At 44.5% G+C, this 26,417-nt stretch overlaps 1 protein-coding gene across 4 annotated transcripts; it reads left to right on the top strand.

Moving 5' to 3' along the window:
* The first annotated feature begins 401 nt into the window (after positions 1-401).
* Positions 402-12,324, top strand: hic1 (hypermethylated in cancer 1). 4 transcript variants are annotated; one of them, XM_029773210.1, is made up of 2 exons: positions 402-661; positions 9,109-12,324. In XM_029773210.1, the coding sequence occupies exon 2, from the start codon at positions 9,126-9,128 to the stop codon at positions 11,325-11,327; it is 2,202 nt and encodes a 733-aa protein (XP_029629070.1). In that variant the 5' UTR covers positions 402-661; positions 9,109-9,125; the 3' UTR covers positions 11,328-12,324. The 4 variants fall into 4 exon arrangements, with proteins under 4 accessions (XP_029629070.1, XP_029629067.1, XP_029629068.1 ...); XM_029773207.1 differs by having other exon boundaries at positions 9,093-12,324; XM_029773208.1 differs by lacking the exon at positions 402-661 and adding an exon at positions 3,085-3,266.
* Positions 12,325-26,417: the final 14,093 nt, after the last annotated feature.

Below are 26,417 nucleotides of genomic sequence, written 5' to 3'. Positions count from 1 at the left end.
TCCAAATTATGGATTATATAGAGAGTTAAGTATTGTGCCCGTCTTTACCCATGCTTGTGCCATTGAGGGAAAAAATATCACATTAGAAAGTTTTGGAACAAATAGTGACTGGCATCCATACGGTTTTAAGTGCTTTACTGATGTATTCTATGAGCCATCCATTAAGCTGGCATGTCTGGTAATACAGTGAATCTGACAGAAGTTCACATACAGCTTGGAGTATGGAGAAAATATATACACTGAAATGGCAAAGCAAGTGTAATATGGATTTTTCTTAATTCCAAATAGAATATAAACAGTGCAAATGAACGGGTTTAGCAGTGAATGACGGTAACTTTACGCACAGAAGGCTGCTGCGCACATTACAACCTAGAATGCCAACCATTGGGTGTCGCTGTGGGCGCACCCATCCGGCCATCAGCCCTGGTCTGATCGGATCCCGACCAAATCTGAAGAGGTGTCGATATAGTACTATTGCACGTGAGAAATAAAAGAGCGTGCGGGGCAGAGAGAAAGGGCGAACGGTGATAGAGAGTAGGAGAAAACACGGAAGAGGTTGGTAATAGCACGGAATTTTAGGCGAGTGAGCGTGGAAGTCTGGATGGGGGGATCCCGAGGAGAAGATTTCACAAACGGCCACGACACCAGACATGAGTCCGAGGTGGGTAAATGACAGTTGGGAGAGAGCGCGCGATGGCCTCCGCTAGCCTCATGAATATTTACCGCGACTTCAGGTGCATTCAGTCAGTGTAGCCAATACGAGCTCTCCTACTTATGTATATATTTATTTACTTTTTGAACAGTTGTCTGTCAGCTGGCAAGTATAGACTTAACATGCCAGCACCTGACGCCTAAATTATATCGCATTTTAAAAGCTTTAAATTATCGTGAGGTTGCTTAGGGGTATATGTAAAACAAAATCTCCCGAGAATGTCTCTCAATCAAAGTTACTTATTTTTCTTCGAAGGATTCGAGCGAGGAAACGTGCCTTACTAATTCAAAACAAACGTGTTTAACTTAAGATGTTTCTGATAACGGCAAAAGGCCCATTTGCAGTGACAACGATTTACAATTAGTAGCCAAAGATTGGTATACCTACAGTCAATTGGTAGAAGAAAAATATATCCTTTGACATATGCTCAGCTTCTAAAAGTTTTAGAAGTGATGTAAATTAGAAAAGTTGATTGAGAGATGATTTTCAGACTGTCAGACAACAGTGCAACTAGGCCAATTGCTGTGTATTAAAAATAGCAAAGGCTACAATAATTTGTTATTGTACATGATCAAATTCAGAACTGTGTACTACTGTGTGTAAAACACTGAAATCACTGTAGGCCTGAAAACAAACAAAACTGCATAAAATCCCTAAACAACCATAACAGCTGTCATGATTAATATATATTTAACAAAATTATGAAAACAACATGTAAAGTCTTGGTCCCATGTTTCATCAGCTAAAAACAAGAACAAAAGATCCCAGAAATTGTCCAGATGCACAAAAAGCTTATTTCGCAAATGTTGTGCACAAATTTGTTTAGATCCCTGATAGTGAGCATTTCTCTTTGCCAAAATAATCCATCCACCTGACAGGTGTGGCATATCAAGAAGCTGATTAAACAGCATGAAGAGTATCTATCTGTAATCAAGATATTTTGTGGGGGCAAAATTATCCTGATTGGCCTATACCCTCACATGGTTGCACCCCTGCCCAGTCATGTGAAATACATAGATTAGGGCCTAATGACATTTCCTTGAATGAAGTTTCACTCAGTACAATCTTTGAAATTGTTGCATTTTTTTGTTCAGTATATTGTAATTATTTTGGGGCTAATTTACAGTACAATGTAGGTACACTTAATCACTTGTAACTGCGTGTATATGTAGCTTACCCCAAATGCAGAGGTAGGTACCTTTTCCGCTCCAAAATAGGCCCACGTTTTACGCATGAAAAGAAATAAGGCCAATGACTGCACTACTAGGTTACTATATAGTGTATGGTTGCAGGATTACCTTATATTTATATTTGGTGGATAAATATCAGGGGACAGAGTTCTGCTCTTCCCCACCACCTCTGTCAGTGCTCTGAGTGTCACAGGATATGGGCTGTGGCAGTCTACTGTAAGCTCTTGTCTGCTTGTCTTTACCTGAGCAGGTGAGACTCATTAGACATTATGCTACAATCAGTAGACACCAAACTCTAACGATGAAGTGACTCTAAGTTAGCCAATGGGGGTTGGATTGTAGAATGTCACATCCGTATAGGCTATCAACGGTTTACCCACTAGGACTAGTACATCATATCAATAGCACATTTTAAACTATCCAGTGGAGGCTGCTGGGGGGAGGAAGGCTCATAATAATGTCTGGAATGGAGTCAATGGAGTGGTATCAACCATATCAAACACATGGTCTCCTTGTGGTTAATACCATTACATTGACTTCCATTCCAGCCATTATAATGAGCCGTCCTCCCCTCAGCAGCCTCCACTGAAACATCATAGGATGAACCTTATAAGTAGGTTTAATTGAAATATCCATGAACTAAAGGGCGTAGTGTTAAAGATCAGTTTCAGTCAAATGGTATATGAATAAACTAGCCATCATCTATCGGTGTGTAGGCTATTTCCTCATGGTCTAATTGTTGACAATAAGCATTTTTTTACGGGTCTCATATGTCTCCAAACTTCAGTTCAGTGCGAAACTGCTGTGGGATATACAATAAAGGCCTGTCTCTTTAAGACGAAGTCGCGATGTGTTGTGAAGTTCAAGTTGGGGTCAGTTGAATGAAGTTCCTGCCCTCGATTTTAACTTTGAGTTTTATTATAGACTGACATCGCACGGGGTGCTAAAACACTTACGGCGCATAGAGGCTCCATTATTGTGCGTTATAGCCTCGACACAAAAAATAGCCAAGGAAATTACTAAAATAAAACAGGAGGAAACTAATGCTGGACTAAACACGTATTTTTTTAAAGGAGGGGTGAGAAAGAGAGGGGAGGGGCAGATAGAGCGAGGGAAGGAGGAGAGAGAGAGAGAGAGAGAGAGAGATTGAGGGAGGGAGGGAGGGAGGGAGGGAGGACGGAGAGAGTAACAAGAAATTCATAGCAATTAATAATAAAACGTTTTGGCAGTCGTGCTTGGAAAACTGGCATGGTTTTTGGAGGCTGGCAGTTCAAAGTTGAAACGTCAGAAATTACTCCAAAAGACTGCTGAGATGATCATTAAGGGAGACTTAGATCGGATGGCAGAAGAGATCGGGCATCCAGGTAACGTTTCAATACCAGCTTTTTAAAGACCACTACAGTTACAGAACAGGCAAAATTATTGAGACCAAATATTGACAATATTTCACTTTTTAGCGATTTTAATGTGAACATAGGGGTTTATCGCGGGTTCAGTGTTTGGTTAGTGTTTGTGTATTTTGAATGCAAATGAGGAACTTTTAAAATCATAGTAATGTTTTCCTAATTTTGCGATGGAACCCATTAGTTAATAGATTTTTATTTGTAACAAGACATGGTTGCTTATGTGAGCAGTCTTTTGTTTGATTCAAACATTCTCAGCTCCAACAAATTACGAATAGACTACACAATTGTATCATGTTAAATGGATCACTGGACTAAATTCTATATACACTATAACAAGGTAAGATTTCTATTGGATTATTTGCTGTCAGATGGTTGTTATCAGATGGTTGTGTAGGTATCTAGCTTTTATACAGAAAACAGTGTAGTTCAGTCTCTGGGTGTTCAGCATGATGCCTCGTCCTCAGTCAGTCAGTGGTAGTAAATTGATGCAGTGGGTCTCGGTGGAGCGTTCACCCCCCTCCACCACAGTGCAGCTATAGGTCACAGCTCGCCTAGCATCGGACTAATGAAGGCTTCATGGTTCTTCACATGGAGTTGATTCTATTTTAGCCAGAGCGATGACGGCTTTATCTGTTCCTGTTCTGTTCCTCTCCCAACCCCTCTGCACGTTGCTATGTCAACATTTAAGTGATGTCGTTTATCAAAACATCAATCATCAATCACAAAAATATTGACAACACAGTACGCAACACAGTATGTCATAGGCTATCACTAATTTACAGTTATTTCAATGAAATGTAGGGCTGCTTGAATTTCCGTTTGTACGATATTTGCGGAGATTATTTAGTGTAGACTCATGGTTATCAGACTGAGATAACGACTGGTGATGCACTATAGAAGTCAGGGATGGTTTTATGCGCGTTGTTTTCTCGGGATGTGTCTAATGCAAGGACAAGATTACAGAAGTAGGGATTGAGAAAGCGAGATTTAAGATACCTAAATCATGTATATCATGTCGTTTTGTTGTTGTATCCTATCTTTAAAGGAAATAGGCCTATAAGCCTGAATAACAAATTACTTCTCAAATGGTCAATTTCTTGATAAACTATGTATTTAATAAGAAATGTTGTAAAAATATATGGCCTAATGGACGCATTGAGTAGGAATATAATTACATTTTCTGAAGAAGTTGACAGGACTCAGAAGTAGGCGAGTCTATTTTGTTAAAAGGGCAACTTTGAGTTTGCAGGCCTACTTCCCATCTCGGTGTGTATTCAATAAAATCTAATGATTTAATTAAGACATGGTTGCACAAAACTAGACTTATCTTTTACAACTTTACAAACTTTACTGCAGGCAAAATACCTTTTAAAAAAGGAGGCACATTTAAAAATATAAGTTTTGTTGGCCCATCTCATGCAAGTTAGTGGTTGACAAGGAAACTAACAGCCAGAACATAGTTTAAAACAAATAAAAAATGTAAAACCTTAGCCTGTGAGTTATTTTTTAGGAGGCCCCTTTAATAAAGGAGCTCGTGTGCACTTGTCTCCCGTCTGGATTATGAATGGAAGTCTGGGGTCTCTATTCTAGAGAGATGAGGCGCGCAGATCGCGAGTTTCAGCATTTGAAATGTCCCTGATAAGGAAGTCAACGAAATAGCGAATCAAAATCATAACAAAGGTAAAGGCAAGGTTGCGTTGATAAGGTGACAGCCTCGTTTTGACGACTGTCTAAAACTCTACTCACTTCTCTAGCCTTCTGACTATAGAGGAAGTGTAAAAAGCAAATGTCTCTGGCCTTATCAAAAATCAAACCTTGTGGATATAATTCGAGACGTCTCCCTGCACTCCTTAGGCTAAGCGCAGGACACCCACTCCTTAGGCTAAGCGCAGGACACCCACTCCTTAGGCTAAGCGCAGGACACCCACTCCTTAGGCTAAGCGCAGGACACCCACTCCTTAGGCTAAGCGCAGGACACCCACTCCTTAGGCTAAGCGCAGGACACCCACTCCTTAGGCTAAGCGCAGGACACCCACTCCTTAGGCTAAGCGCAGGACACCCACTCCTTAGGCTACTTTTAAAGCCTCAGTTGTATTTGTCATTAAATAAGGTTTCATGCTCTACTGCGTTTATACATCCCATTCACTAAAATATCGTGCCACGTAAGGCTATAGAGCTCAGTGTCTCACTGTTTTTTCCTTGTGGTTTGACAGGGTGCATGTTATGCCCCTAAACAAAATGAGAACAGCAATGATAGATAGATAGTATTTCACAGCATGAAAACAAACAGTTTAACTATTTCTCTAAATATTCGTTGTTAGTCGAAACCTCTAAATACGTAAAGCATACATTAAACAAAATGAACATTTAATTTGCTATCAATAAGTATATATGTTTTCTTTGCAACGTTCATGAATTATTAAGTGTCTTAAATAGACCATTCTCAAACGAAAAAAGACTACACTGATTAACATGTAAACTATATGCATACAAAGTCGTTCTCTGAAAATCAGGCAGGCAGAATGTGTGAATGGGAAGTGTGGAGGGTGTTCTTAACCCAGAGCAGAACCCCTCAGCCTAAACTCAGCCTCAACCCCAAACCAGAGCAGTGACAACCAGACACAACACAGGTATCATGGATACCAAACTGTCCCAAAGATGACTCAAGCACGGTTTTCAAAGAAGTCACCCTTATACCAAATATAGCATTCACCTATAACCACTCGGAAACAAATCGTGGTACAGGAAAACATTCAGAATGTGCTTGACAGACACAAGAACCTTCAGGGCCCATAGAGGTCATTGAGAAGTTATTATCAACAGCCACTTACTGAAGGTGAATCAAATTCCAAAATATCACTTATTGTGATGATAAATGTTTCACATTATTTTAAAACATGTTTACTAATTGAGAATAAACAATCTATAGGTTAAAGAGAGAGAGAGAGAGAGAGAGAGATGAAAAGTAAAGTAGGTTCGTCCTATTTTGTGCACGTGAATGATATTTGAATTGTGAACATAACCTTCCACTGAGATGCGTTTTAAGACGTTTGATTGGTTTAGTGGATTAGAGAGCTGTCTTTGATAGGCCGACAAGGGGATACAGTAACTGTTAATGTATGATGCTCAGACAAAGTTTTTTAATGGGCCTACATTACTTATTTTGGCCAATACTTTCTTATCTTTCACTCGACGTCTTGAGAGAAAAAAACACAGTGTGCATATTCTACAAATTCTACAGATATGACAGACAGTTCATTCGTTCATTCTAACTGGATGATCATGCTAATAATTTGAATTCGTTTTTTTTCACTGAACGCGTTAAATGTATTAATATTATTTTTGCAATTCATATATCCAAACGATGCTAAAAATGACAAACCCGCCTTTACGCATAGGCTACAAGCGCTCGTGTGTGTGTGCACGTGCGTGTTCCTGTGTATACTTGTGTGACATGATAACGATTTCATAAAACATCCGAATATGATAGCGATCAAACAAACGGAAACGAACCCAAGCAAAGTATAGCATCATTGTGCCATATATGCAAGCACACTCTCTTGCTGCTCGTCAGACAGATGAAATGCGCATGTAAATGTGACAGTTTTTCCAGAATCTAAAAAATAAAATCTTAACTTATAAATATGCCTGCTATATTTTCTCCTCTACCATTGAAACATTTAAGTAAAACCCTCTTTATAATTGAAGGCTGGCATCCCATAAGGTGTTGTCATGTATGTCGACGCGCGTAAAGGTGACAGTGTGTAGCATAGAGCTCTGTTTCATGCCGCCTTTTTATTCTCTCGGGCCGTGTAATAGCGTGTTGTGACAGACAAAAGTGTATGGTGCACTCCCATTCACCCTGGGGAAACATCCGCGCCTGTCCAAACCTCATGCGTAAAAGCCTATGAGGGCTGCGCTTTGCGCACAACGCACCAATCGAGTAGCACAGTGCTTAGATATATAACTGAAATCCTTCGCGATGTTAATGTATAACTTACCCATCGCTTTGCATATCAATTCTCATCTGAGGAATATTGAATTACCTGTTCCTTTTTTTAGATTTGCTCCTCATATCGTGGAATTTCTAGTAAAATACGACCTGGGAGAAAGCACTGTAAATGGATAGGTTATGATTATTATTACACCAAAACGACACCATTTTTTAAATTGCTACATTCCTTTTGGGTAATTCTAAACAACAACATATCAACTCAACTACACCGCAAACTCATTAAGACTGAGGTGTGTCTTTAAATGATAGGAATGGAAGGCTATGAGACAGCCAGGGTATACAACTCTGTATAAGAACCAAATACACAGCTTTTCTTTAGATGGATCCCTTGGTATGTTTATGTGTGTTGTGCAGAGGGCTTGCAGGGCCTCCATGTGGGAAGAATAGTGTCTTAAGGAGGCCTCAGTCGGTAATTAAATGTCCACTTTCAATCTCATGCATCAGTCCCTCTGACTGGGGGCTTATAGTCAATGAAATAAACAATAAGATGATGAACTTATGTCAGGAAGACCACGGTCGGACATATTTATTCAGTTGCTTGTTTCCCATCAGTGAGACCAAGCCCTTAGGGACAGTTACAAACTGTTTCATCTCATCAGTAAAGTATCCTCAGACTCCAATGTTTGAACAATACATCCTGCTAAATTTGTTCAGTTAATAATGTTTACTTAAGCCTTAGTACAACAATACACAACTTTGTGTGTGTGTGTGTGTGTGTGTGTGTGTGTGTGTGTGTGTGTGTGTGTGTGTGTGTGTGTGTGTTGGTATGTGAGAAGCATTTGTGTGCATTAGAATTCCAGAGTTAATCTCAAGTTAAAGCATTGGACCTTCTCATTTTGTCTTGATTTACATCCTGTGTGATCAGAGTTCCTTATATGACTGGGCCGAATGGAGCTCAAAGACACATCTTTTTTTGGACTCGTCTTCTCCCTCCGCAGGTTTATACCTGCTGTTCATCATACTTGCAAAATGTTCACTCTCCGCTTTGTTTAAAACACTGCACACCCCACCTCTGGAATATTTTTTATGGAAGCCGGCAACACAAAAACATATCCATATCTGTATCTTTATTTTTCTCTCTCTCAGCATTTCAGTTTAGGAAGTGAATGTGTACACTTCAGTTTCGGATAATGACAAAACCATGTCAACTGCTGCTCACTTACAGCAATAGCTCACTTTTATAGAGTAACTCCTATGTGTGCTGCCTTTACTGTATATCTGGAGCCTATCTGTTCATTTTTCCTTACATGGAATCAATATGATTCATCAAAACCAAGTTAAGTAATGGGATACAGTGGCAGAGTTCAGCTAATAGCAGGGTTGGGGTCAATTCGAATTGAAAGCAGTCAATTCCAGAAGTGATTTTAATTTTTAAATTCCAAAATGTGTTAAAAAAATATATAGTTTATATGCTCCTCAGTTTATTGGGATGTTATTGAAAATGGATCCTATTTTTTTTTTCAAATTTCTAATTGTTATTTAAGTTTACTTCCTGAATTGACTGCCTTAAATTCAAATTGAAGATGTAGATTTTAGTTCACTTTATTTATTTATTATATACAGATGCCAAATCAGACCCTTGTCAGCACTGTGCTTACATTTTATGTATGAAAAATACATTCATTTTAAATGTCTCACTGAAATAGATAAAAAGAAGACAAAAAGTAATTGGGGAATGTGCCACAATATCATGCAAGCATATTAGAAAATATAGAAAAATGAGGAACTATGTACAGTAGATATTGACTGGCACTGCATGACGTTTACAGATATCTGCTGTTTTAGGTGGCGGTCTGACGACGATGCTCCACGCCATGGAAGTCCCAAGTCATGCTAGACACCTCCTCCTGCAACTCAACACCCAGCGCACCAAGGGCTTCCTGTGTGATGTCATCATCGTGGTGCAGAACGCGTTGTTCCGAGCCCATAAGAATATTCTGGCCGCCAGCAGCCTCTATCTGAAGTCCTTGGTCGTCCATGACAACCTCATCAACCTAGACCACGAGATGGTGAGTCCCGGGGTGTTCCGGGTCATTCTAGACTACATCTACACGGGCCGCCTGACCGAAGGAGACCCCAGCTCCCCAACAGAGCCCAACCTGGGGGCCGTGCTGGCTGCAGCTAGCTATCTGCAGCTGCTGGACTTAGTGGCGTTGTGTAAGAAGAAGATGAGGAGAAATGGGAAGTACCCTCTCCGCCCCACTCCTGCCTTTCTGCCCTATGGGAAGATGGGCCCCAATAGTTTGGGTTTAGGGGGAGGGGGCAGGTATCGGGTGTCCACCCCTGTTATTCAGTCCTGCTACCCAGGGGGAGTTGTGAACACCCACACGCCCCGTGCCCCGCCAGTAGAGGAGCTGCCGCCCCACCCCCATGCCACCCATGCAGGGGAGTTGTATGCCCCCACCTCCTCTCAGGGCCCTCAGGTGTTCCCCTCCACACCCTCAGCCCTGCCTGCCCAGCCCAGCCTGCGCCCAGCCCACTCTGACAGAAACTGCTCCCCCATCTATGGCCTGGACCTCTCCAAGAAGAGCCCGAACTCCCAGTCCCAGAACACTCCCTCCCACCCCCACCTGGCTCACGCCTTGCCCCACCACGATGAGGAGCGGGAGGGGGGGCTGAGCGGCCGCACCAGCCCAATGCTGGCGAACAACGGCGGGGCCTACCCCACAGAGAAGATGGAGACGGCTGATCAGGCTGGGTCTCTCCCACCTCACTCTTACCCCCACCTTAATAAGCCCCTGGGGCCCCACCTGCCCCACCTCCACCGCTCCAGCTCCCAAGGTCCAGACCACTACCCCTGCCCCCTCAGCCCCGACACCCCCACAGAGGCCGGAGTGCCCAGCAGGGAGATGGGCAACATCTACCGCTGGGTGAAGCATGAGCCACTGTCTTACACAGCTGAGGATGAAGAGGATGATGAGGATGAGGAAGAAGGGGGTGGAAACGGAGACCAAGACCACCAGCATCACAACCACCATCACAAAGCAGGGGAGGAGAGCGATGATCGCTACCGTAGGGTGGGCTGTGATGGGGAGGATGAGAAGAGTGGCTCAGGCAGTGAGGGGACAGGTAGTAGTGAGGGTCGACCATCACCCACAGGGGCCATGGGGAGGTTCCACCTACCCTACGAGCCTGAGAGCTTTGGGGACAACCTGTACGTGTGCATCCCCTGTGACAAGGGCTTCCCCAGCTCTGAGCAGCTCAACGCCCACGTGGAGACCCACACAGAGGAGGAGCTGTACTCTGGGGGGGAGATGGGCCTCAGCAACCCCAAAAACAACAGTAGCAACAGCAACGGTAACGGCAGCATGAACAGCCTGGAGGGGAAGGCCAGCCAGAGCCTGACGCCTGGGGTTCTGGGGGAGATCATCAGACCCTATCGCTGTAACTCCTGTGAGAAGTCCTACAAGGACCCGGCCACGCTGCGCCAGCACGAGAAGACCCACTGGCTGACAAGGCCCTACCCCTGCAGCATCTGTGGCAAGAAATTCACCCAGCGCGGCACCATGACCCGCCACATGCGCAGCCACCTGGGACTCAAGCCCTTTGCATGCGACCACTGCGGCATGCGCTTCACCCGCCAGTACCGCCTCACAGAGCACATGCGCATCCACTCCGGGGAGAAGCCCTACGAGTGTCAGGTGTGCGGGGGCAAGTTCGCCCAGCAGCGCAACCTCATCAGCCACATGAAGATGCACAGCAGTGGGGGGGGTGGAGGGGCTCTGACGGCCGACGGCAAGCTGAAGCTGGACTTTGCGGAGGGGATTTACCCCCTGAGTAAATACGCAGCAGAGCACCTGGGGCTGAAGCAGGAGAAGGCCTCTGAGCTGCTGGCAGAGCATGCCATGGAGAGCCTGTTCCCGTTGTCCAAACTGGCAGTAGAACACCTGCGCTTCAGCCACCATGACAAGATGGATGTCCTGGGGGTCCAGGCCCTGCCCCCTCCCCCAGGGTCCCTCTCTGATTCCCACTCTCATACCATTGAACGCTACTCCCCCAGCTAAGACCCTCTGACCAGTCACCCCCAGCAAGGCCTTGGCTACCACACAGTCCTGTGGGCACACAACTTAACTTACAGTATTCTAACGTCATTCACCTCAACTCCATCAGTATCTGCACCTCTGACTAAGGCCAATACTTGGCCTAAAGAATGCACACAAACTGTGTAGACTCCTATAAGTGCCTTTCTTTCCAAAGTTTGCATTATATGCATTTCAAAGACCTTCCTAGAATGAGAAACGTGCTATTTCTATTATATTTTGACCAAGGAATGCCCACTCAAAACAGTGTAGTATTTATGTATACGCAAACCACTAAGCCAAAAACAAATTGAGAACCAAAAATCTATTTTTCTTTGTTTTTTGTACATAATGAAAAACCAAAGAAACTGTTGCCAGAAAGTGTTGTAATCTGACCCTACACCTGTGTACTAAATGTACTTTTGTACTACTACTATTGTAATTGTACATAACATGGGAAATAAGCACATATGGACAAGATTCAGGGCTCCTATCCAGAACTGAAAGGACCGTTGGACAAAAGAAAAAACCAAAGCTTTGGGATTTGCAATTGATTGGAACACTTTTTCTTAATTTTGTTTTTTGGGGTACTGGATTTTCTCTCTATCTCCCTATCCATTTTTACCCCATGCTCCAGCTGTTCTAGTCACGAGGGAGGGACTAACTGAAAACAGCATTCGCTCCACCATTTAGGTAAAGTTATCTGTGCTTTGTTTTTCTACCGTTGTTACGTACTCTCTGATCATGATGTTGTGTACAGAGAGACTGGTGTTAAGTGACAGTAATAGTAGCTTAATGACTTGTACACTCAGTGCCATAACCCTTTGAACCCAGTGCCATAACCCTTTGAACCCAGTGCCATAACCCTTTGAACCCAGTGCCATAACCCTTTGAACCCAGTGCCATAACCCTTTGAACCCATAACCTCTCTTTATTGGTATTTTTCAAATCATTTTTTGACTTGCATCCAAGTGCCTTGAAATTGTTATTGAAAAGTAGCGAGGAGCACAACCCTGTGATCTCACAACTGGGACGCATCGTGGTGCATACCCAACTGATGACACGCCAATCCTCCTCCATGGCTTCAACATCCAGTGGTGTGGAGTGTAGACGAAGCATGGGTGTTGCCTGTGACGTTGTGTAATATACTGAACAAAGATAGAAACTCAACATGCAACAATTTCAAAGATTTTACTGATATAAAGTTCATATAAGCAAATCAGTCAATTAAAATGAATTCATTAGACCCTAATCTATGGATTTCACATGACTGGGCAGGGGTGCAGCCATGGGTGGTCCTTGGAGGGCATAGGCCCACCCACTGGGGAGCCAGGCCCAGCCAATCAGAATGAGTTTTTCCCCACAAAAGGGCATACCCCCTCAGATGATCCCGCAGGTGAAGAAGCCGGATGTTGAGGTCCTGGGCTGGTGTGGTTATACGTGGTCTGCGGTTGTAAGGCCGGTTGGACGTACTGCCAAATTCTCTAAAACAACGTTGGAGGCAGTTTGGTAGAGAAATTAACATTAAATTCTCTGGCAGCTATGGTGAACATTCCTGCAGTCAGCCTGCCAATTGTACGCTCCCTCAAAACTTGAGACATTTGTGGCTTTGTGTTGTGACAAAACTACACATTTTGAAGTGGCCTTTTATTGTCCCCGGCACAAGGTGCACCTGTGTAATGATCATGATGTTTAATCAGCTTCTTGATATGCCACCTGTCAGCTGGATGGATTATCTTGTCAAACTAACAGGGATGTAAACAAATTTGTGCACAACATTTGAGAGAAATAAACTTTTTGTGCGTATGGAAAATATCTAGGATTTTTATTTCAGCTCATGAAACATGGGACCAACACTTTACATTTTGCGTTTCTATTTTTGCTCAGTGAATTCACAATGGTGGGTACAGCTATACAACTCACCAGAGGAGAGCACAGAGAGGCCATCCAAGTCAGTGCTGAGAGGCTTGAGTCAATTACCACTAATCAGTCTCTATCAATAGCAGCAATTCCCTCTAACACAGATGATTTATCAGCACTGACAATTGTCCCATTCTGCGCATAAATAGTACTAACCACTTTGAATCCTTTTGACCCATAGTAGTCTCAACTCTGACAGAGGGCTGTGCTATCATTGACAGGCCAAAGTGACTGCTCCGCTGCTGCCTTAATACACACACAGGGACTGGGAGCTGCTAATGTGACGGCGTTGTGAACATGAGAGCTGGGCGCTAGCTGCCTCTGACAGCGCTCTGCTCGTGGTGCGGCGGCAGGCCGCGCAGTCTGTGTGGGTGAACAGCACAGCACACCCCAGCTGCTGGCCTCCCAGTCTTCCAGTAATCCCTGTGAAATCTCACATTCTCCCTGACAATTCACACTGTCTGTCGGCCTGACGCCCCATTTCATGCCTGCCATCCAGCCCCTCTGATCCACACCATAACAAGACACCCGAGCACTGCCAAGCCGAGTCCTACATCTGCCCTTCCCTGTCTCCCTGCTAGGAGGCTATCAAGCACAGTACAGTACAGTGGCACGTCTCTATCAACTGATGAGCACTTCTGGGTTTGGGGTTGAAGGCACTTATTGTTTTGTTAAATGTTTTAGAATGTTTATTCCAAAGAGCATGCTGGCTTATTATTTGTCTATGTTGTCGGACCTTGTGTCAGATTGGAGTTTGTTGACCACTATAGTGCCAATGCCAACCTCAGTAGGTGAATGTGAAGACTAAAGCCATGAATGCACTGTGATAGACTTAGTGAATCTTAAAACCTTAGCTTGGAGACTGAGACAATAAGCCCTACTATTGTGGGATTGTATTAATGTACAACATTAATTGAAGGGTTTTATTCTGTAGCATAATGAGCATATCAAGGTGTGTTTTTCTGTCACATTTTCTTTCTCTTTCTTGATTTTGAACCAAAGCAAAGTAAAACTGGTGCTTACCTCAGGACTGAACCCAGCATGGGGACGCAACGCTTTAGCTACACACCAAGCAAACAACACACACGTACACACTTACGTACATGCAGATACACAGCACAGACATTTACATACATTTTCATTTTTTATTTTGAGGGGACAATAGTCCTGTGTTAAACCTGTGGTAATTTCATGGTTATGAGATGTTTTACTTGTCTTACGATTTTGTTGATAACATGTGATATTAACATTTTCCTCTTACTTTAATAGGCTGTGTACATGTTCCTTTTTTACTGTCCTATTAGAGGCTTTGTATGGGTTTGACCAATAACATTATCTTAATAAGGAAAAGTCAAGCTGGTGATTTTCTCTTATCTTTGGAAACCAAATTGTTAACTTTAATTCAACAGAATATACAAATGGAAATGTTGATAGGGCTTGTAAGGCAAGACATAAAGGTAATACCTCTGGTTCCAAAGAAACATATATATATATATATATATATATACTGTCTATGTGAACGAGGTATTTTATTTTTCACCCGAAACCTTAATGTGTAGTGACGTGTTTGGTTGCACACGAGGAGTGATGTATTTATCAATATTTCCCTAAACAGATAAACAGTGGCTGGGCTCTGAGTGGATGAAAGCTATAGCCTCAAGTTGTTTGACCCATTTCTCTGGAGGAGGCTTTGTGAGCTGATGATGAATAAGGCTGTGTGTATTTATACACAAACACACTTTAAGCCAGCTTGTTTTGGACTGCAGGACATGCAGCGGTTCCCAGCAGCCTACGTGAAACACAAAAATCCACACTTGGCTCCAAAGTTAATTTAGAAAAATAGTCTGCATGGAAACTGTATGGGCACAGCTGTTTTGTTATAACATAAGAAACTAGTTTATGTGAATTGACAGGGGCAGTGGACAGTATCAATCTTCTATTTATCATGGCAGAATGAGGTTGGACCACAGACATGTGAAGCCCCATAGACAAGAGGGAACAGCCCATTTGAAGATGATGTCAATGGTGGGAATATAAATCTCTCCTGCTCGTTCTGTCTCTCATTCATTAGTTCACTCTCACTGAAAGTCTATCTCCCGTTTCCTTTTCTCGCGCCGTTAAAACAAGAAAGAAATAGTTTCCACTGCCACTCCAAATCTGTACAGGAAGAGAGAGCGAGATAATGTCCAGCGTTACTGTTCTGAAATTACATATAGGGGGGCCGAGTGTGTGTGTGTGTGTGTGTGTGTGTGTGTGTGTGTGTGTGTGTGTGTGTGTGTGTGTGTGTGTGTGTGTGTGTGTGAGTTTAAAGGGGGAAGTGTTGGGTTGTCTGTTTGTGTCCACATGCTATTTGAGTATATGAATGGCTGTTAATGTATGCTCTGGGAATAGTTCTGGTGTGAAGGAGAGCAGAGGAGTGAAGGAGCAGGAAGTGAACTCTTGGCTGGGCCTTAGCGTTGAGCAGGATGTGCAGTGTGTTTCTGCTTGCAGACCGATAGAGACACAGATGAAGATTGGGAGGGAGTAGGGAGGGAGAGGAGCATGGAGAGCTCAGCAGGGTGGACATAAGCCCATTGTTTAAATATGAAAGACTGATCTTAGTTCTAAACCTCGCCATTCAGAAAACATTAAGAGCCTCGCTATCTTTTTCCCTTCTTCCTTCCTTTCTTTTATTTTTTAATCTTTTTTTAAAAGAGTAAACCCATGTCCACTCTTATATTGTACAATGCTTAGTGTGCTCTACTTTCAGAAAGCTCTTAACAAAAGGTCTAATGAAGCTGTTTTTATTTAAATATTACATCCTTTCTGGGTATTAATTAAGTACCTTACTTTGATTGTTTCAATCAAAATTATCCCAAAAAATAACTTCTTAGCAAAGAGCAATTTCTCAAGCAAGTCTGTCTGTAAGTGGTCTGAGTAGGGAGGGGAAAATGTTAAACTAGCTGTTATTGGCAGAGAGGTTTGGAATTCTCTTTCTTATTGGTCTATTAACAACAACAAAAATGTTTGAGCATGGCCTTATTTCTATTGCAGCATATTGGATGACTGTCATTCAGATTCCGTTCACCCAGTTCAATGTAATTTGATAGGTTTAGGCTACTACATGATAATCAAATGTTCCCTATACCCATCATGAGGTTGCTACAAACTAGCCTATGAATGAAAGTTTACAATGTAGGTGCACACAGGTCGAGAGAAACATTTGAGGTGACACTCTTGCCTGTATCTAGCTGATCTAGGATGTAATCATTAGTCCACCAGTTGCAAACGAGAGTTTCTATTGGACAAATTGATGTATGTTTATCCTCGTTTCGTTTTTTTCAACAGAATCGTCAGAATGAATACACCCCTGATCATGCGTAAACACAGTTCACTTTCATAGCAGCCACATTGTATTCCTTCTGTCATCTATGCACTCTCCTCCCACCTTTTCCCTTCGCTTGTGGACTTCAATGCACAACACATCAGCTATCTGTGACCAGGCGAAAAAACCTTTCCAAACCATATCAGAACCGCTACACACGGTCTACACTGTTGTCACCATATTAGCTAAAGTAATGTCCTAGTCAACATAGCTAATAAAACTAATGTGTTAGTAAACCCACTACAATCAAACAGTAAGTTTACAATGTACAGTCAGTAAGCAGTTTAGCACTTACACCGATGGGCCCCGGTGGCAATAAATTAGTAAAACCAAAAGCTTACCTTGAATTGGAAGAGTTCCAGTGTTGTGTTGGATAATCATAGCCAGCTAGCAACATAGCATCCCTCTGTTTGAGCAGGTTGTTTGAATAGGCTAAACTAGCTAGCTGCATTTGCTAGCAAAGTAAGTGAGACTGTCATTATTTTTTTCAAACTCTCTCACCACATTTTATGCACTGCAATGTTAGCTAGCTGTAGCTTATGCTTTCAGTACTAGATTAATTATCTGATGCTTTGATTGGGTGGACAACATGTCTGTTCATGCTGCAAGAGCTCTGATAGGTTGGAGGACATCCTCTGGAAGGTGCCATAATTACTGTCTAAGTCTGGAAGGGGGTGAGAGCCATGAGCCTCCTAGGTTTTGTATTGAAGTCAATGTACCCAGAGGAGGACAGACGCTAGCTGTCCTCTGGCTACACCATGGTGCTACCCTACAGAGTGCTGTTGAGGCTACTGTAGACCTTCATTGCAAAAAAAGTGTTTGAATCAATTCTTTGGTGACGTGAATATATTTTGTATAGTGTTATCTAAAAAGGATAACTTTTTAAATGTTTAAACAATTTTTTTTAAATGAAATTCACTGAGGAGGATGGTCTTCCCCTTCCTTCTCTGAGGAGCCTCCACTGGTTCCCACAGTGGACCGGGTTGAATTAGAAGGGAAGGAGAGACTTGACACTTTCATTGGCCTTTATTACCAGCAGCTGCTTTCCTCCATTTATTCCCCCAAACTGCACTTATCTGGAAAATTCATTGAATTATGATTTTTATTACCCTCGTGACCCCCTAAAACCCTCCTCAATCGCCTTTCCTCTCGCATGTTTCTTCCTCCTTGTCCTCCTTTTCCTCTCTCCCCGATCCAACCACTGATCTCCCACTTTTTCTTCCTTCGTTACCTCAAAGCACTGCTCTCACCTCTCTGTCTGTCTCCCGCTCTCTTCTTGACACTCAGCATGAACCACTAGCCCACGCTAACAACCCTCCTCCTCTACTCCTCCTTCCCTACGCCTCCTCTCTCCCATGATCAAGTCGCTTCCAGTTGTTTTTCCTGCTGAAGAAGACAGTTGTCTAAATGTTTATGCGAACAACTACTTTATTTTTCTTAACGCCCTGATCAAGTTCCAAAATGAACTTCAAAATTTGACGACGTTATTATGTGCTTGCTTTTCAAGTCAAGAATTATATTTCAAAGGAATATAAGAGACAGAGAGCATCATTATTGAGGAAACGCAGGATAATAAGAGAAAGAAATGTTCAGAGGGAAATATGCTAAGAAAGATGCCAGTAAAGTAAACATGAGTGGATGAAATTGCACAATTGAGCCGGACCACAGCTCCACCAGCCAAGTCATCTGCTGAGATGGAGAGGGAGAGAAAGAATGAGAGAGTTGAAGTACCAGTCATAGCTTAAGTAAACAACATAGAAAAAACTGAGTGGCGGTAAGCTGATGCATCGTCAGGTTTTCATGTTGCCGTCTCAGTCTGGGTGCCCTTCAGCACTGGTCTTCTTGCCAGGCCTTCAAATCATCACCCAGTCTCCACATGACAGAGACAGCCAGTCTTTGTTCAAGCAGAGGAGAGAGATGTGGCTGCCCCATGTCTTCTTCAGTATGTTTTGCTTGGAGCGTTCTGTCTCCACCAGGCAGTGAAATAGCCAGACCGCAGACCTGATCAACAGACAAGACAGACTAAGAAGACACCGTGTAATCTAGAATATCATATTGCCGTTTCTCAAGGCTTGACTCTATTGATATGATTCATTTACGGTACTTCTCCTAAAGTGAATTGACTGAAACAACAAACAACTTAACAGGAAAACACAACTATTTTGGTGAAAATAGCAGTTCAGTATCTGATCTAATCTGGGGTCTAATAGTCATGTATGAGTACACAGATACACACAGACACAAACAAAACGCAGACACACGAAAAAACACAGCTGGATGGCAGACTGCCCTGTCACTGTTCATGACTGGCTGTTCCAGATTAGGTCAGATTAAATTAGGCTTCCCTGCTCCATTTGGAGTGTCAGTTCTTGTAGAAAAATTCATTACTAAAGCAAAGGCAATGTTACTGACGGCCTGAACTGAACACACACTGAGACGCCTGCCAGAATGTCACAGAGCCGAGGGTCCACACACTCTCCTAAACACACTCCCCATTTACACACACACTCACACACACAACCAATTTGATCCCATATAGAAATGGTGCATTTGGTCCATCATCTTTTAAAGATTACTGCGTTGATTGAGGTGGAAGTAGAATTTGTGGTTGCAGAGTAGGAAAGTTCAACAGGCATGTAGACTGAATAGGGATAGACAGAGAAAGGGGACGACAGAAGCACTGAACTTACAGTAAAACAAACAATTTACATCAGATATGATTCTGTTTCCAGGGAGATAATGGAACTTTATTTTCCAAACAAGCACACCAGTATTTAAAAAAAATTAAAATATTCAAATATAAACATTTTTTCAAGTGCTTTCTTGAAAATAAAAACCAAGGTTTTGAATAGAAAGCAATACACAAAAAAACAAACAGTATTTTTCTACTTTACATTGTCAATATTGTTCTTATTTTTCTTTTGTGAAATGAATGTATTTATTGCATGTCTAAATGTTTTATAGGTCATTGTTTTGTGTACATTTCAATTGTGTCTTAATAAATCATGTTTGATAAGGCTTTTATTTGTTTTAAGCCATTGTGAGAATTGTATGTTTTTTGTTTGTTTCTATACACAAAATCAACTTGGCAATAAAAATGAATTGCATAATGGTTTCACAAAGCGGCTGTCTTCTCATTTTATTTTTCTTGTCACTTTTAAGGAATGAATCCATTCACATCAATAAGATTGTCTTTCAGCACCAGGGCTCAATTCAATCCGTAGCGCAGAATATTTGCATTCTAGCGCAGTTCACATTTAAAGGTAATTTCTGATTGAGCCGACATATGTAGCATTTACCATAAATGTAGTCTTCGCGACCACGGGAACATTGCCTTTAATTGTCAATCTTGCTATAAAGCTGATCTTCAGTCCTACGGATTGAATAGAGCCCCTAGTGTTGTGTTGAAGAGTTTCACCACATTGTGCCAAACAGTGGCAGCTCACACAATGCAGGCTGTGATTTGGCTTCCATCAAATACCTGAGATGAGTGAGAGAGCTATTTTACCTTCCGAGAGACTAATCAAAAAGTGCAGCTTTTATCACCTGTGCTGGAAATATTTCATTAAGGTGTCACTGAATGTCAAATGGTGATTACCTTGTCTTATTTTATGCAATCGGAAATAAAGACCAATGGAACAGAGACACGAACCTCATGTGAAAGTAAGAATTTCAGCGGAATCTCATGCATCACATTAGGTCCACATGCAACACTGAACAGATCAATTACCCTGTCAGCAAGAGCAGCCAGATGCACACATGTACACACACACACCATGTGTGCACGTTTCCTGATAGGCTATTCACAGCACATGTGAAATCATTGTATAATTTCCATACATATCGGATATGGATCCATAGCCAACACCTTGCTATGACGTGCTTTTTGACATGGAAGAAAAAGAGAGAGAACGCTGTACCTGAAATATAGAGCTCTACTTGCACCACCAACTTTACGCTCAACGAATTGGAACATCATGACACAGAACATTGACACGGTCAGTGCCACAAAATAATCTATCTTCAAATACAGAAATTCACTATATACTGTAATGCAAACTTCTCTTTGGTAATGAGCCAGCTCTGTTCTGTGATTTCATTGAGAAGCTCATATACCAACATGATATACAGTGTTCCTATAGTGAGTGCCCCAGAGTGCCCCAGCTAGCTGTATTCCTGTCCTGAGCCTTGGCAGGCAGGTGTAGCGGGGCCAAGGCAGAGATGCCTATGCCAGGGCAGATTCTGATGAGGTGGTCTGAAAAAGGCAGGGCTTCACTGGCAGTGTGCCATCCCTCACTCTGCCCCCCTGCAACACGTCAAATCAAATGGCAAATGGCAAAGGTCTGAGGTGTCTGGTATCGGGCACTGGTGCCCTGACCCAGCATGGTAATGTCAGGCGGCACAGACGGTGGGTGCTATAACTATGCAACAACCCCCTACCCCACCACCATCCCCCAGCCTGTCACACAAGCACTCTTATGGGCATTCCTTGCAAGGCACAGACTCATGGGCATATACTTAATCACTGACATACACACAGTGGGTACAGTATATGAGATCATGATCAACACGGATATGAGCGTAAAAAACATATGGAGCCACATGCCAAGGATAGCATTCAATCTACATCATTTAAACTCACTTTGGTGACATTAAGAACATGTTCATGCTTTTAAGGCATTGCCAAGGTGTGCCCTGCTGGCCGTACAGTGGAGCTGGCTAATGGCAGATAGAGGCTGCTGAAGCATAGTTCATAGCCCAAATCAGAATCGCTTTTATTTGCCAAGTAGATGTAGAGTTGAAGTCGGAAGTTTACATACACCTTAGCCAAATACATTTAAACTCAGTTTTTCACAATTCCTGACATTTAATCCAAGTAAAAATTCCCTGTTTTAGGTCAGTTAGGATCACCACTTTACTTTAAGAATGTGAAATGTCAGAATAATAGTAGAGAGAATGATTTATTTCAGCTTCTATTTATTTCATTGCATTCCCAGTGGGTCAGAAGTTTACATACACTCAATTAGTATGTGGTAGCATTGCCTTTCAATGGTTTAACTTGGGTCAAACGTTTCAGGTAGCCTTCCACAAGCTTCCCACAATAAGTTGGGTGAATTTTGGCCCATTCCTCCTGACAGAGCTGGTGTAAACTGAGTCAGGTTTGTAGGCCACCTTGCTCGCACACACCTTTTCATTTCTGCCCACAAATCTTCTATATGATTGAGGTCAGGGCTTTGTGATGGCCACTCCAATACCTTGACTTTGTTGTCCTTAAGCCCTTTTGCCACAACTTTGGAAGTATGCTTGGGGTCATTGTCCATTTGGAAGACCCATTTGCGACCAAGTTTTAACATCCTGACTGATGTCTTGAGATGTTGCTTCAATATATCCACATAATTTCCCTCCTCATGATGCAATCTATTTTGTGAAGTGCACCAGTCCCCTCCTGCGGCAAAGCACCCCCACAACATGATGCTGTAACCCCTGTGCTTCACGGTTGGGATGGTGTTCTTCGGCTTGCAAGCATCCCCCTTTTTCCTCCAAACATAACGATGGTCATTATGGCCAAACAGTTCTATTTTTATTTCATCAGACCAGAGGACATTTCTCCAATAAAGTACGATCTTTGTCCCCATGTGCAGTTGCAAACCGTAGTCTGGCTTTTTTATGGCGGTTTTGGAGCAGTGGCTTCTTCCTTGCTGAGCGGCCTTTCAGGTTATGTCGTTGTAGGACTCGTTTTACTGTGGAAATAGATACTTTTGTACCTGTTTCCTCCAGCATCTTCACAAGGTCCTTTGCTGTTATTTTGGGATTGATCTGCACTTTTCGCACCAAGGTATGTTCATCTCTAGGAGACAGAACGCGTCTCCTTCCTGAGCGGTATGACGGCTACGTGGTCCCATGGTGTTTATACTTGCATACTATTGTTTGTACAGATGAACGTGGTACCTTCAGGCATTTGGAAATTGCTCCCAAGGATGAACCAGACTTGTCGAGGTCTACAATTTCTTTTCTGAGGTCTTGATTTCTTTTGATTTTCCCATGATGTCAAGCAAAGAGGCACTGAGTTTAAAGGTAGGCCTTGAAATACATCCACAGGTACACCTCCAATTGACTCAAATGATGTCAATTAGCTTATCAGAAGCTTCTAATGCCAAGACATCATTTTCTGGAATTTTCCAAGTCGTTTAAAGGCACAGTCAACTTAGTGTATGTAAACTTCTGACCCACTGGAATTGTGATACAGTGAATTATAAGGGAAATAATCTGTCTGTAAACAATTGTTGGAAAAAATACTTGTGTCATGCACAAAGTAGATGTCCTAACCGACTTGCCAGAACTATAGTTTGTTAACAAGAAATTTGTGGAGTGGTTGAAAAACGAGTTTTAATGACTCCAACTAAGTGTATGTAAACTTCCAACTTCAACTGTATATGTACCAGGAATTTGACCAGGTGGAACTAAATAGGCCAAATATCAGCCAAAGGTAACTCCCCATTTCAGATGGTCATACCAACATGGTCCCTAGGTACTGAGTGTACCACCATTCTGCACAGATATCCCAGTAGTCTTCCAGGAAAACGACATCTAGGGATGGGAGTGTGTGTGTGTGTGTGTGTGTGTGTGTGTGTGTGTGTGTGTGTGTGTGTGTGTGTGTGTGTGTGTGTGTGTGTGTGTGTGTGTGTGTGTGTGTGTGTGTGTGTGTGTGTGTGTGTGGACAGTATGCAGGCCTGGCTGTGTGTGGCGTCTGGAATGCAGTGTTGAACCCTGGAGAAGCAGGGGAGGAAGGCGGGGGGGCCGATGTGAGGGGAGGAAGGCGAGGGACCGAGGTGAGGGGAGGAAGGCGGGGGGCCGATGTGAGGGGAGGAAGGCGAGGGACCGAGGTGAGGGGAGGAAGGCGGGGGACCGAGGTGAGGGGAGGAAGGCGGGGATGAAGGGAGTGGTGGAAAAAGTACTAAGTTGTCATACTTGAGTATAAGTAAAGATACCTTAATAGAAAATGACTCAAGTAAAAGTGAAAGTCACCTAGTAAAACACTACTTGATTAAAAGTGTAAAAGTACTTGGTTTGAAATGTACTTAAGTATGAAAAGTAAATGGAACTGCTAAAATGTACTTAAGTATCAAAAGTAAAAGTATAAACCATTTCAAATTCCGTATATTAAGTAAACCATACGGGTACAATTTTCTTGTTTTTTTTTAATTGACGGATAGCCAGGGGCACACTCCAACACTCAGACATAATTTACAAATGAAGCATTTGTGTTTAGTGAGTCCGCCAGATCAGAGGCAGTAGGGATGACCAGGGATGTTCTCTTGATAAGTATGTGAATTGGACCATTTTCCTTCTTGAGTACTTCAAGATGTCAGGGAAAATTTATGGAGTAAATAGTACATTATTTTCTTCAGGAATATAGCAAAGTAAAAGTAAAAGTTGGCAAAAATATCAATTATAAAGTACAGATACCTCCAAACACTACTTAAGTAGTACTTTAAAGTATTTTTACTTAAGTACTTTACACCACTGGACCGTTGAGAGGGGAGGAAGGTGGGGGACCGAGGTGAGGGGAAGGAGGCGGGGGACTGAGGTGAGGGGAGGAAAGGCGGGGGACCGAGGTGAGGGAAGGAAGACTGGGGACCGAGGTGAGGGGAGGAAGGCAGGGGACCTTTGTGAGGGGAGGAAGGCTGGGGACCGAGGTGAGGGGAGGAAGGCTGGGGACCGAGGTGAGGGGAAGGAGGCAGGGGACCTTTGTGAGGAGAGGAAGGCAGGGGACCGAGGTGAGGAGAGGAAGGCGGGGGACCGAGGTGAGGGGAGGAAGGCTGGGGACCGAGGTGAGGGGAGGAAGGCGGGGGACCGAGGTGAGGGGAGGAAGGCGGGGGACGAGATGATGGGATGAAGACGGGGGACCGCGGTGAGGGGAGGAAGGCTGGGGCCTGAGGTGAGGGGAAGGAGGCGGGGGACCGAGGTGAGGGGAAGGAGGCAGGGGACCGAAGTGAGGGGAAGGAGACGGGGGACCGAGGTGAGGGAAAGGAGGCGGGGGACCGAGGTGAGGGGAGGAAGGCGGGGGACCGAGGTGAGGGAAAGGAGGCGGGGGACCGAGGTGAGGGGAAGGAGGCAGGGGACCGAGGTGAGGGGAAGGAGACAGGGGACCGAGGTGAGGGGAAGGAGGCGGGGGACCGAGGTGAGGGAAAGGAGGCGGGGGACCGAGGTGAGGGGAGGAAAGCGGGGGACCGAGGTGAGGGGAGGAAGGCAGGGGACCGAGGTGAGGGGAAGGAGACGGGGGACCGAGGTGAGGGGAGGAAGGCGGGGGACCGAGGTGAGGGAAAGGAGGCGGGGGACCGAGGTGAGGGGAGGAAGGCGGGGGACCGAGGTGAGGGGAGGAAGGCAGGGGACCGAGGTGAGGGGAGGAAGACTGGGGACCGAGGTGAGGGGAGGAAGGCAGGGGACCGAGGTGAGGGGAGGAAGGCAGGGGACCGAGGCGGGGGACCGAGGTGAGGGGAACGAGGCGGGGGACCGAGGTGAGGGGAGGAAGACTGGGGACCGAGGTGAGGGGAGGAAGGCAGGGGACCGAGGTGAGGGGAGGAAGGCAGGGGACCGAGGTGAGGGGAAGGAGGCAGGGGACCGAGGCGAGGAGAGGAAGGCGGGGGACCGAGGTGAGGGGAGGAAGGCTGGGGACCGAGGTGAGGGGAGGAAGGCGGGGGACCGAGGTGAGGGGAGGAAGGCGGGGGACCGAGGTGAGGGGAAGGAGACAGGGGACCGAGGTGAGGGGAGGAAGGCTGGGGACCGAGGTGAGGGGAAGGAGACAGGGGACCGAGGTGAGGGGAGGAAGGCTGGGGACCGAGGTGAGGGGAGGAAGACGGGGGACCGAGGTGAGGGGAAGGAGGCGGGGGACCGAGGTGAGGGGAAGGAGACAGGGGACCGAGGTGAGGGGAAGGAGACGGGGAACCGAGGTGAGGGGAGGAAGGCGGGGGACCGAGGTGAGGGGAAGGAGACAGGGGACCGAGGTGAGGGGAAGGAGACAGGGGACCGAGGTGAGGGGAAGGAGACGGGGAACCGAGGTGAGGGGAGGAAGGCGGGGGACCGAGGTGAGGGGAAGGAGACAGGGGACCGAGGTGAGGGGAAGGAGACAGGGGACCGAGGTGAGGGGAAGGAGACGGGGAACCGAGGTGAGGGGAGGAAGGCGGGGGACCGAGGTGAGGTAGGCAGGGGTGAGGGGGGACTAGATGAAAAGGGCAATGGTGCTGACTGTTGTCTCATCCTCAGGGTCAGAGGCCTTGCCAGAGTCAGGACATACACACGCTGTCTGTCTGCTCAGCATTTAGCCCCCCACCCCCCAAACAAACACACAATCACACACCACTTTAGCATATAAAGGGAGATAGCATGTGTATGTGAGTGTCTGTTGAGGGGCAGAGCTGTTAAGAGGGTATTGATCTTCTGATCTCTCTTCTGATCTCTACCCAGACCTCTAACTCTGTCATATCCAACCCTCATGTTCTTCACCACATGAGTCTCTCCCTATGTCTCTCTTCCTCTCTCTTCCTCTCCCTGTCCACCCTTTCCCTCTCTCCCTCTGTTCCTCTCTCCCACTCGCTCTCTCACTCCTTGGACTCCCACAGAATGGAAAACAGCTGGGTCTGGGACTGCCCAGAGCACATTATGCCCAGCTATTCAATGATCCCCCACCTCTCCTCTCCTCCCCCCTCCTCTCCTCCACCCTGTCCAGTGCTCTCTCTTGCTCCCCCTCTTCATTTAAGGTGTGGTTGTGCAGCTGCACAAAAGGAAAACAG

This window comes from Salmo trutta, chromosome 13 (assembly GCF_901001165.1).
Source record: "Salmo trutta chromosome 13, fSalTru1.1, whole genome shotgun sequence".
Classification (NCBI taxonomy): Eukaryota; Metazoa; Chordata; class Actinopteri; order Salmoniformes; family Salmonidae; genus Salmo; species Salmo trutta.
The sequence above is the reverse complement of the archived record's forward strand: the minus strand, read 5'-3'. Positions and strand labels throughout refer to the sequence as shown.